Source organism: Peromyscus californicus, unplaced genomic scaffold (assembly GCF_007827085.1).
Source record: "Peromyscus californicus insignis strain IS unplaced genomic scaffold, ASM782708v3 Scaffold_14__1_contigs__length_90479793_seg_2, whole genome shotgun sequence".
NCBI classification, from domain to species: Eukaryota; Metazoa; Chordata; class Mammalia; order Rodentia; family Cricetidae; genus Peromyscus; species Peromyscus californicus.
In genome coordinates, this window is record NW_026294436.1 from 56,718,880 (window position 1) to 56,730,228 (window position 11,349).

Below are 11,349 nucleotides of genomic sequence, written 5' to 3' on the forward strand. Positions count from 1 at the left end.
GGATGATCTGGAGTCCAAGGTCCTTTTCAGCTATAAGTGAGTTTGAGCCAGGGTGGGTTACATGAGACCTTGTTTCAAAAATGGACACCACTGGAAAAAATTTCCCTTTTCTATGTGCTGTGGGATGTCTTTCTGTATGCTGTGAATATGTGTTGCTCTGATTGGTTGATAAATAAAGCTGTTTGGCCAATCATGAGGCAGAATAAGGTTAGGCGGTACATTCCAACCGGAGAGACAGGAAGAGGAAAGGAGAGGCGGAAAGGAGGTGCTGGGAACTGTCGCCAGGAGAAGCGAGATGTAAGAGTACCGGTAAGCCACGAAGCCGCATGGCAACTTACAGATAAATAGAAATGGATTAAGCTATAAGAGCTAGCTAGTGAGAAGCTTGAGCCATAGGCCATCCAGTTTGTAGATAATATAAGCCTCTGTGTGTTTACTTGGGACTAAGCAGCTTCAGGATGAGGGAGTGGGAGAGATTTGTCCCAACCACAGGCCAAGCGGGACACAGGAAATCTTCCGGCTACACCTATGAATGATGATTATGTAGATGTTAGAGTATTTTTAAAGAAAAATATTAATTTACAGGAAATGCATAAACTGTATACCAAACCCAACATCACTTTTTGGAATCTGAGAATGATATTAGTAAACCACATTTAATATTTGTTCTTAAGAGCCTGCTAATCTCAGAATTACCCTACAATAAACAGATGCTCTATCTACACTGGGCATCCAGCCAGAAGGTAAGCTTATGGCCCACTGGGCTTTCCCCATAAAAGGACCAGAGCCTCACACAAGCAGGAGCCTCAGCAGAGAAAGCTCTGTGTCATTACTCAGCGACTCTCAGTTCCTGTCAGGTACAGAGGGAAGGTGGTTGCTGTTTGTGGAACAGATGGGAAAGGATCTGTTCACTGTTACAGCCAAAATGTGTTGAGCTAAATAAAGGGAAAGGGGCCTTTGAGTAGTTGAAGGACTAGATAGGAGCTGAGACTGGGATAAGGGAAAAATATGGTCAGGATGGAGTGACCTTTGTCTTGCTTTTCTCTAGGTGACCATGACCCAACTCAGCTTCCTGCTATTTATCATCCTGGCCACCAGAGGGTGCATGGCAGGTGAGTCTTGCTACAGGACCCCAGATTTCTTGCTACAGGACCACAGATTTCTCAGGTCACCTCTAGCTTTAAAGGCAGTCAACACTAGACTGGGTTGCTTCCAGGACCTGGGTCTCTTGAGGGCCAGAGGTCATGTTTCTTTTACTGTTGTTTGCTTTTCGAAACATGTTTTCTCTTTGTAGCCCTGGCTGTCCTGGAACTCAATCTGTAGACCAGGCTGACCTCCAAAACTCAGAGATCTGCCTGCCTCTGCCTCTACCTCCTGAGTGATAGGTTTAAAGACATGTTTCACACAGCTCAGCTGATCATGCCCTAAAAAAATAACTTTGTGAAATTAAATATAATTGTATTATTTTCTTATTCCTTTTTTCCTTCCAACATTTCCCAATTGTCCCCCACCTACTCTCTAACAAATTAAAGGCCTATTTTTCTTTAATTGTGGATTTCTCTCTCTTTCCCCACCTCTCTCTCTCTCTCTCTCTCTCTCTCTCTCTCTCTCTCTCTTTCGCACACACACACACACACACACACACACACACACACACACACATACATACATATACCTGGACATACAAACAAAACCTAGCCCATCCCCCAAAGAGATGATGCCTTTGAGATGTAGGCTGGGTGCTGATTGCCTCTTGAAGGAAATGGTCTGTGGCAGTGAGATTGCTGAGACAAATCCTGTTCCAGATTCTTTACTTGTGTGTAGCTTATTTGTGAGAAACTTCTGCATGAATTGTGTCCTATCCTTAGTCACTCCCTATGCTTAGGACCTTTGCTTTAGGGTTTCAGTACCAAGTGAATGATCTTGTTTGTGCCCAGAGAATGTTGTCTTCAGTTCTGCTCTCTACAAGAACTCACCGTTGTTTTAAAATGTTTATTTCATCTTCACTGCTGTTTTAAGGAAAAAGGCATGCAGCCAAAAGTTTTCCTGTGTCCCTTCAGGTCCTGCAGCCACTCAAACCTAAGTAAACACACAGAGGCTTGTACTAATTATGAACTGGATGGCCTATGGCTCAAGCTTCTTGCTAGCTAGCTCTTATATCTTAAATTAGCCCGTTTCTATTAATCTGTGTTTTGCCACGTGTTCTGTGGCTTTACTGGTCTGCTGGCATGTTGTTCCTTGAGTGGCAGGCTGGCATCTCTCTCCTCTCTTCTCTTCTTCCTGTCTCTCTGTTTATATTTTCTGCCTGCCTCTAAGCTGCCTTGCCATAGGCCAATACAGATTTATTTATCAACCAATCAGAGCAACACATATTCACAACCTACAGAAAGACATCCCACAGCAAAGGAAAGTCCCTAAATGCCATCTTACTTGATCTACACATGGTAGTCTTTGTCAGCTCAGTATTAGGCTCTAGGAAACTGAGGTTCAGACACAGTAAATACAATCCAAAAGTACTTGACTTGTAAACATGGAGTTTCTTACACCTGAGTAGCTCTGACCCCAGAGTTCTCGTCTGTTCCCACCCTTCTAGGTTCTCAGAGGACTTTGCAGAGTTGAGGCTAGTTTGCAAGGCTTTTATTCCAGGGTCTCTTGGTCAAGCCTCTGCACTGTCGACCTCACAACCCCTGCTTCAGGCACATTAGGCTCCCTGCATTTCCTCTACTGCAGAGCTGGACTTCACTTTATTCCCCTTTTTCAAGACAGACTCTGGACACAAAGTTCTCCACACCTTCAAATCTCTTGTCTTTCTTCCTAGTTACAAATCTTGTTGATTCTCAGAGTGAGGATTTCAGAAGTCATGGAATGACTTTAGGGTGAATGACAAGGGGAGTCTGGGTGTTGCATGAGAGTGAAATTCTGCATCTTCTCTTGTTAAAGACAACCTGGATACCAACCAATGGGCCAATCCTGTGTCTTCCTCTCTGTTCAGAAGCTGCAAGGAAATCAAGCAGGAGATGACTAGGGCACAAGGTGAGTGATGAAGCATTTAAAGACCTCACTGTAATCCTAACACTTGGTGGCCCAAACCAGAAGATTGAAAGCTCCAAGGCAGCCTGGGGAGACCCTTTCTCAAAAATAAAACAAATTATCCGGTTAGGAAATCAGGTTTTTGTCCTTTGGAACAGCTTTTCTTTTTGATATAGAAAATGTGACAGAATGTACATAATGGATAAAAATTGCCACTTAATCAATTTGAAGGGTTTTCAGAGTCAAGAACGACTTTCACAATGGTATGGATGACCACTATCCATCTCCAGAAAGTTTTCATTCCTTAAATAGAAATTATGCAGCCACAAAGTAATAAATTCCTGTGTTCCCTATGAATTGCTGTTCTGTTTCCTACTTCTATGAATCTGTCAATTCTTGTTACCTCACATGAGTAATTTGCCTTATTTCATTAGCATACTTCAAGGCTCATATGTGTTGAGAAATACTTAATTTATTTTAAGAATATTTATTATTATTCTATTATTATTATTTAGATGTACATGTCTCTGTGTGGGCATGTGTACATATATGTGCAGGTATGCAGGTACCTTCAGAGTCCAGCAGAGGCCATCTAGTCCTCTGGAGCTGGAGTGACAGGCACTTGTACACTGACAAGTGTGAGTGCTGGAACCTAATTCAAGTCCTCTACTAGAACAGTACTTGCTCTTAACCATGTAGCCATTTCTCCAGCTCACTTCATTCTTTTTGATCTATTGGGTGTATAGGAATGTACACAATATATAGTCTGCATACTAGACACCACAGAATATACTGCTTATTCCTTTTTCTGTATAGAAATACTTGGATTATTTCTTCCTTTCAGGTCTTGGGCCCAGAGCTGTAATGAACATGAATGTACATATCTGAGGCCCTGTTGCTAGTTATTTGGGCATCTGCTGAGTGAAGTTGCAAAGTCCTTTGATAATATTTATGTTTTACTTTAGAAATAAATCACTGTCAGTTTGGATAATTCTATGTTCAGCCTCAGTCACAGAAGCATGGCTTTCTGAACTCAGGCAGATCCCCAGGGACACCTGTGACAGGACACTCAGGATATGAGGCATTAACCACGGTTGTAGTTCCTAGAGTCATTCTGCCCATGGAGCAGAGATGGAGAATGAGCCTGCACACAGGACTGTGGACTGGTTTTCTCTACAGATGGCCTCTATTTCCTTCGCACAAAGAATGGTGTCATCTACCAGACCTTCTGTGACATGACCACTGCAGGTGGTGGCTGGACCCTGGTGGCCAGTGTGCACGAGAACAACATGGGAGGGAAGTGCACAGTGGGTGATCGCTGGTCCAGTCAGCAAGGCAACAAAATTGACTACCCAGAGGGGGATGGCAACTGGGCCAACTACAACACCTTTGGGTCTGCAGAGGGGGCCACAAGTGATGACTACAAGGTTGGTACACTCTGTGGCCACTTGGGAAAGGGTGAGAATGTGAATGTAGCTCAAGCATGCCTGGGAGAGAGTTGGAAGGTTTCTCTTCAACATAGGGCTGAAGAAGTGAAAAATACTTATCTCGAATCTCAGCATCCCCACAAGTAGACTTTTAGGTGAGTAGGTGTTGGGATCATTGTCCTTGGAAATGAGGGTATCTGAGCATGGCTGGTCGTCTGTCCACTTGGAGCCCAGAGATACCAGCTGTGCTGAGAGCCCTGCATGTGAGTCTTTTGCTTAGTGAAACCTCCTTATCTGGTCAGGCTCAGTGTTGGTTGCTTTCCAGAACCCTGGCTACTTCGACATCCAGGCTGAGAACCTGGGTATCTGGCATGTGCCCAACAAGAGCCCCCTGCACAATTGGAGGAACAGTTCCCTGCTGAGGTACCGCACCTTCACTGGCTTCCTGCAGCACCTGGGCCATAATCTGTTTGGCCTGTACCAGGTACTGGAGACTGCTGGCTGAGGCTGCTTTCCATGGATGTGGAGAGAGAAGCAGGTGTTTGAGGTTGGGTGGGTTGTATTCCATTTTCCCTTATTCTAAAGTGTAATGAGCCAAGGAGGGCAAAGGTAGGGGTGTGTGGGAAAGAGAGAAATAGGGAGGGGGAGCAAAGAGAAGAGAAAAGGGGGTGTCTGAGAGACACAGACCAAGGAAAGGATATCTGACTGGTTTGGAAACAATCTCAGTCACTTGACACATGCTGTGCTTCTCCATGCAGGACAGTGTTCCTGTGAGTGCCAATGCTGCCATCCTTACCCAGTGACTTCTTTTGTTCCTTGTAGAAGTACCCAGTGAAATATGGAGCAGGGAAGTGTTGGACTGACAATGGCCCAGCAGTACCTGTGGTCTATGACTTCGGTGATGCTCAGAAGACAGCCTCTTATTACTCCCCCCTTGGCCGGAGTGAGTCTCTGACGCTTCTATGAACCCTCTGCAGGACACGTGATCAATTCAGTTTTGATGACTGTCATTTATCATTCATGACAGCTTGCTTCTCTTCTATGATTGTGTTTTGTTTCATTCATTCAATTGCTTGCCTTTGGGATCTCAACTATTACTAACCAATTTTACAGCCTAGGAGATTGGATCACTGAAGGTCCAGGAGTTTGCCTGACAGCACAGGACATCAGCAGGAGAGTCTGCATTTGCCCTGGGGAAACTTGGCTATGGAATCAATTTCTAGAATCTTCCTTGAATGCTGTTTTCTAGCAACATTGATATCATCCAGTGATTTCTTAGGAACAGACCAGGTTCATGTGCAAGGGGCAGAACAATAGAACAAAACAGGGTAGAACAACAACAAAAAATAGAGTTTTATTTCTATTGTGAGGGGTGACTATCGTGTTATTTAATATAAATCCAAGGTGGCGACAGCCGGGCGGTGGTGGCACACTCGGGAGGCAGAGGTAGGTGAATCTCTGTGAGTTCAAGCCCAGCCTAGTCTACAAAGTGAGTTCCAGGACAGGTTCCAAAGCTACACAGAGAATCCCTGTCTCAAAAAAAAAAAAACAAAAAAAACTCAAGGTGGCACATTACAGCCGGAAGGTTTCTCTGGTCCTGCCAGGCCTGAGGTCCCGTAGCTGCGTATGAAATAATCACTGAGAGGCTTATATTAATTATAACTGCTCAACTATTAGCTCAAGCTTATTACTGACTAGCTCTTACACTTAGCTTAACCCATAATTCTTATCTATGTTTAGCCATGTGGCTTGGTACCTTTTCTCAGTTCTGCCTGGTCATCTTGCTTCCTCTGTGTCTGGCTGGTGACCTCTGACTCCACCCTTCCTCTTCCCAGAATTCTCCTTGTCTGCTTGCCCTGCCTATACTTCCTGCATGACTACTGGCCAATCAGCATTTTATTAAACCAGTGTACAAGAGCATTATCCCACAGCAGCACAAACCCTTCATAGAGGTTGAGCCTGTGCTGTGTAATTTAAAACTCTTGTTCTTTATTCTTGGCATATGAAAGTTTAAAATTAAAGGGAACAAGGAAAGTGTGATAGGACCAGAGTCAATACACTTGCTGTCTGCTGTGATGGTCTACTGGAGGTTGTCAGTGTGGTCTTCCTGGGCTACTAAATTTCTTCATACAAGCCTTCCACAGACTGGGGTCTTTTTGAAGACCCACACTTGGACTCTGGGATTTGGAAAAGTCTCCTGTTAGCTACGTTTGTGGTTGGGATGTTTCAGCCATTGGTCATGATAGTGTCAGACTCCACCCAGTTTTTCTAATGTTTTGAACTAGAATCTGTGCCAGGCACTGACAATCTCTGCATTGACCTCACGACAAGGATTTCTAGAATCTTCCTTGAATGCTGTTTTCTACTTTTTCTTTTCAGAGGAATTCACTGCAGGATTTGTTCAGTTCAGAGTGTTTAATAACGAGAGAGCAGCCAGTGCTCTGTGTGCTGGCATGAAGGTCACTGGATGTAATTCTGAAACTGTGAGTCTTTTTTAAAAAATTATTTTTAAATTGTGTATATACCTGTGTGCTTGTGTTTAGGTATGTGCATGTGAGTATAGGTACCCTTGGAAGCCAGAAGTAGGTGTTAGATTCCCTGGAAATGGAATTACATGTGGTTTTGACATGCCTGACATGGGTGCTTGGGAACTGAACTTGGATCCTTCTGCACAAGCAGCAAGTGTTCCGAACTGCTGAGCCATTTCTCTAACTCCAAACTCATGAGTCTTATTAGGGACCAAGAGGGCCTGTGGTAAGACTGAGGTTTTCAGTGTGTGTTGAGCATGGGAGACTGTCATGGTAGTATGAACATGTGTGTGAGAGTGTGATCTTGTAGCTGGCTTGCTCTCAGGGATCAGAACTTCTGTCTAGATACAAATATCCTGTCTGGTTGAAGACCAAATTCACTGTTACAACTTCTGATGCACTGTGGCTGTTTGCTTAGCTTTTAGGATAAAGCACTCAGTTACTTGGAGTTGGGGTGACACTTATATTCAGGAAGTCTGTGGGAGCCTTTGGAGGCTGAGACTGTCAGTGAGTCCCCAGGTATTGTCATTCTCCACCCAGGGTTTAGCTTTCAGAGTAAATGATCCTTTCCAGGGTTTGTACAGATGCTTATTGTGAGGAAGGATTACTAGAAGAGTTTTGGACATCTGGTAGACCTCACTCAGGCTCTCCACCTCCCTATCACAGGCACTTTGTGTGGTTAGAAGTCGTCGTGTAGACTGACTGCAAGATCAGGTGCACTCAGTTCCACTGCAGCTCCCTTAAGCCTGAGATCATTAGACTCTTCTGTTTATTTATTTATTTATAAGGAGGCCCCCTGATTGTGATGGAGAGTGATGGAGATAATGAAAGGGAAGGTCTCCTTGTGAAAATCTGGTTCCTATTCACCTTTCAGTCACGTCTGAAGAATATGAAATGCAGTGTGCACAGAGGTGCCAGTGTGTTATTCGCTTACAGTTTAGCATAGCTTGTTTGAGCACCTACACTGTAATGGCACAGGAGACATGCCATGCCATGTACCTTGCCAGCACTTAGTAGGTTAGACAGTCACACAAACGTGTAATTGTTATCTGATATGTTTGAAGTATAATAGAAATATAAACTAAGGAGCTTGGGTATGGCTTAGTGGTAAAACATTTGCCTAACATGCAGAAGTCCCTGGGTTTTGGTTCCTAGTGCCATTAAACAAAGAAAAGCAAAACACAAAACAAACAGACAAACAAACAATAGCTAGGGGCTACACTGAGCCCTGGGAATGGCAGAGTACTGACTGAAGGAAAGGGATTTTGTTTTTGAGACAGGTCTCATGTATCTTAGGTTGGTTCTACACTCACTGTGTAGTGAGGATGTCCTTGAACTTCTGATCCTCTTGTCTTTAGCTCCCCAGTGCTAGGATGACAGGCATGTGACACCACACCCAGTTTATGGGAAAGGTAGTTTTGAGTTGAGTCTTGGAAGATGTACAGAAGCTTATGATGCAGACCAATTTAGGGTGAGTGGATAGTGTATTCCAGTTTTCCAGTGTTTCCGTTAGCATGTGGTACTGAGGGAGAGCAAGCTGTATTTTAGTTTTGGTGTATAGATGGATGTAGGGAGAGGCAAGAACTGATTTATGAAGTGTTAACAGGAACTAGATAAGGAAGAAACATTTACATTCCACTAGTGAGTTTGTACTGCATGTAAACAAGGGGAGCCAACACATTTTAAAGGGGAAGACTAACTGTATTATATTTGTGTGTTAAGATGACACTAATAACACAAAGTCAAATTTGAGTGGGGAAAGACTAAGCACAAAGCAAGGTGGTTTCCATGGTCCAAATGAAAGCATGAAGTAGGGCAGTACCCGTGTATGGGGCCAATGAACACTGATGATTGAAAATTTAAGACCAGACAAATACATAGAATGGGAAGAGATGTCTAGGATAACCTTATAGTTTTCATTTGGGTGAGTGAATACCATTTAAAAAATCTTATTAAAATTAAGTTTACTTAACTGATAACATAGAATTATATATTAATGGGATGCTCTGTGATGGTTCAATACACAGATAGATCATGCAATGTTTACCTCAGGTTAAGCCTGTCTGTCTCTCAAACATGCATTTTCTTGTAGTAGAAACATTCCAACTGATTTTATCTAGCTTTTGAAGTCTGAAACATACTATCATTGTCTATAATCATCTTTCTCTGTAATAGCATACTAGTATTTTCTGATATAACAGAACATATTCTGTTACTTGGGAGGTTAAGGCATGGAAATAGCAAGTTCAAAGTCAATGGATATCATTTATTAAGTCACAATATCTGAATGAAGACCAGGTTTGCAAGCAAGGAGGATTTGCTCTCATATGCTGCTACATGCTTTGGTCAGTGATGGATTGCTTAGATGACAGTGGTCTCATGTGGTGGTACTGCCTAGAAACATCATGGTGATTCTAGACTGTTTGAGGACACCCTGTGATGATTGCACTGTGGTCAGAACAGCCAATAAATTTATCACAATAAATCCCCATTGTTAAGTGGCACATGGCTGTAGCTAACCTTGTTTTTCATGTGGAGCTTGAAATGTTCAAATAGTGATTTAAATGGCAGAATGATTTAAGATCTTTAGCTAAAGACACATCTGGACTGCAGATAGACAGTTTGAGCCATCAGTGAATAGTCAGTTAACTGAAGGCAGAGGGTGACACAAGCTACAAGGACTGGAACATGTGTCCTCTGGGAAGTGATGCTTAAGGAATTCATGAAGGAAAATTCTAGCCAGGGAACCTGACAACAAAGATTCATAGAAGTTGAGGGAAAGTAAGGAAGAGACAGTGATGCCACTAAAGCCAATGGAGGGGGTTTTATGGATCAAATGGAGTGATACCACCAACGGAGAGTCTGATGAGGGACTAAGAGTGCACTGAATTTGGCTTTTAAGGTGTGTCTGAGCCCATCAGCTGTATTTGTCAGCCTTCTGCCTCTCTGATTAATACACAAGAGAAACAGGTTAAAAGGGGGAAGTCTTGTTCAGTTTCATTCTTTCAGAGATTTTAGCCTGTGGTCAGTTGGCTCCATTGTTGTTAGATCTGTGGTGAGACAGAAACATTCTACAGGAAGGGCATATCAGAGCAGCGTGGCTTACTGAATGGTGGCCAGGAAGCTGAGAAACAGCACGAAGGGCCAAGGCAAGTCATCCTCAAGAACATGCTTCTTTGTGGGTGAGAAGATGGCATAGTGGGTAAAAGGACTTGGTGTGCAAGTCTGGTGATCTGAGTTCATATCTCCAGAACCCATACAACATCTGCACAAAGTAGTGAGGGTGTCTGTAATTCCAGTCTCTCCCAGAGAGGGATGGGAGACAGGTAGGGAACCCTCCCAAATCTCTTAGGTCAGCTAACATTGTTAACACAGTGATGAAGAGAACCTGTCTCAAACTAGTGAAGACTTTGGAAAGTCAAGGACCAACAACACCTGGAGATTATCCTCTAACTTCTGCTTTCACATAGGTACATTTGTGTCATGAAGGTACATTCTCCCCTCTTCCCCAACACATTACACTTCCTTTCCCAGTGATCTTTTTCCTCTAACGAGATACCCAACCCCCATCCATAGCTTCACCACCTCCCAATAGTCAATTCAAAATTGTGAACCCATCAATGATTAGCCAGTTGATGAAGGCAGGGTCCTTTTATTCAAGCCTTCCCCAAGGTCCTGCCTCTGGATGTTACTTACACTGGGGACCAGGTCTTCAGTGCATAACACCTTTGGGGAGGACACTTCATATCCGGACCATATCACCAGCTGACCTCTCATTGCTATTTCCTCTCTCCCTTCTTTTCCAGCACTGCATTGGTGGAGGAGGATTCTTCCCAGAAGGTAACCCTCGGCAGTGTGGGGACTTCGCTGCATTTGATTGGAATGGATATGGAACTCACATTGGGTACAGCAGTAGCCGGGAGATAACCGAAGCAGCCGTGCTTCTGTTCTATCGTTGAGAACTATGTGATGTGGGATCCAGACTTCTTCTCCAGTCTGTGGACTCACATGCATGGAGAAAACTTACCTACTAACTAGAATGCTAATGACATAGGAAAGGAGAGTAAATCATGTTCATTACAGGCTTGATGTCTTCATGAATCCTTTTTGTGCAGGGATGAGGGTTTCAAGAGTTTCTGCTGCCCTGGTTGGTTGTTCTTCAGATATCAGGACTGTGAATCCTGATTTAGCAATACTCTTTTTTTATGGTTTTTTTTTTTTTTTTTTTTTGGTTATTTGAGACAGGGTTTCTCTGTGTAGCTTTGCGCCTTTCCTGGGACTCACTTGGTAGCCCAGGCTGGCCTTGAACTCACAGAGATCCGCCTGCCTCTGCCTCCCGAGTGCTGGGATTAAAGGCGTGCGCC

General features: G+C 43.6%; 1 protein-coding gene across 2 annotated transcripts; it reads left to right on the plus strand.

Annotated features, from left to right (window-relative positions):
- Nucleotides 1-1,054: 1,054 nt before the first annotated feature.
- Nucleotides 1,055-10,944, plus strand: LOC128109460 (intelectin-1a). Of its 2 annotated transcripts, none has more exons than XM_052736626.1 (8): nt 1,055-1,116; nt 1,240-1,241; nt 2,941-3,033; nt 4,210-4,457; nt 4,783-4,941; nt 5,280-5,400; nt 6,837-6,940; nt 10,792-10,944. In XM_052736626.1, exons 1-8 carry the CDS (start codon nt 1,055-1,057, stop codon nt 10,942-10,944), a joined length of 942 nt encoding a protein of 313 aa, XP_052592586.1. The 2 variants fall into 2 exon arrangements, with proteins under 2 accessions (XP_052592586.1, XP_052592588.1); XM_052736628.1 differs by lacking the exon at nt 1,240-1,241 and adding an exon at nt 2,035-2,040 and having other exon boundaries at nt 1,055-1,112.
- Nucleotides 10,945-11,349: the final 405 nt, after the last annotated feature.

Coding starts and splice junctions, on each gene's coding strand:
- LOC128109460 (XM_052736626.1), top strand. CDS start 1,055: ATGACCCAACTCAGCTTCCTGCTATTTATCATCCTGGCCACCAGAGGG. Junction 5,401..6,836: donor TTACTCCCCCCTTGGCCGGA/GTGAGTCTCTGA, acceptor TTTTCTTTTCAG/AGGAATTCACTGCAGGATTT. Junction 6,941..10,791: donor CTGGATGTAATTCTGAAACT/GTGAGTCTTTTT, acceptor CTTCTTTTCCAG/CACTGCATTGGTGGAGGAGG.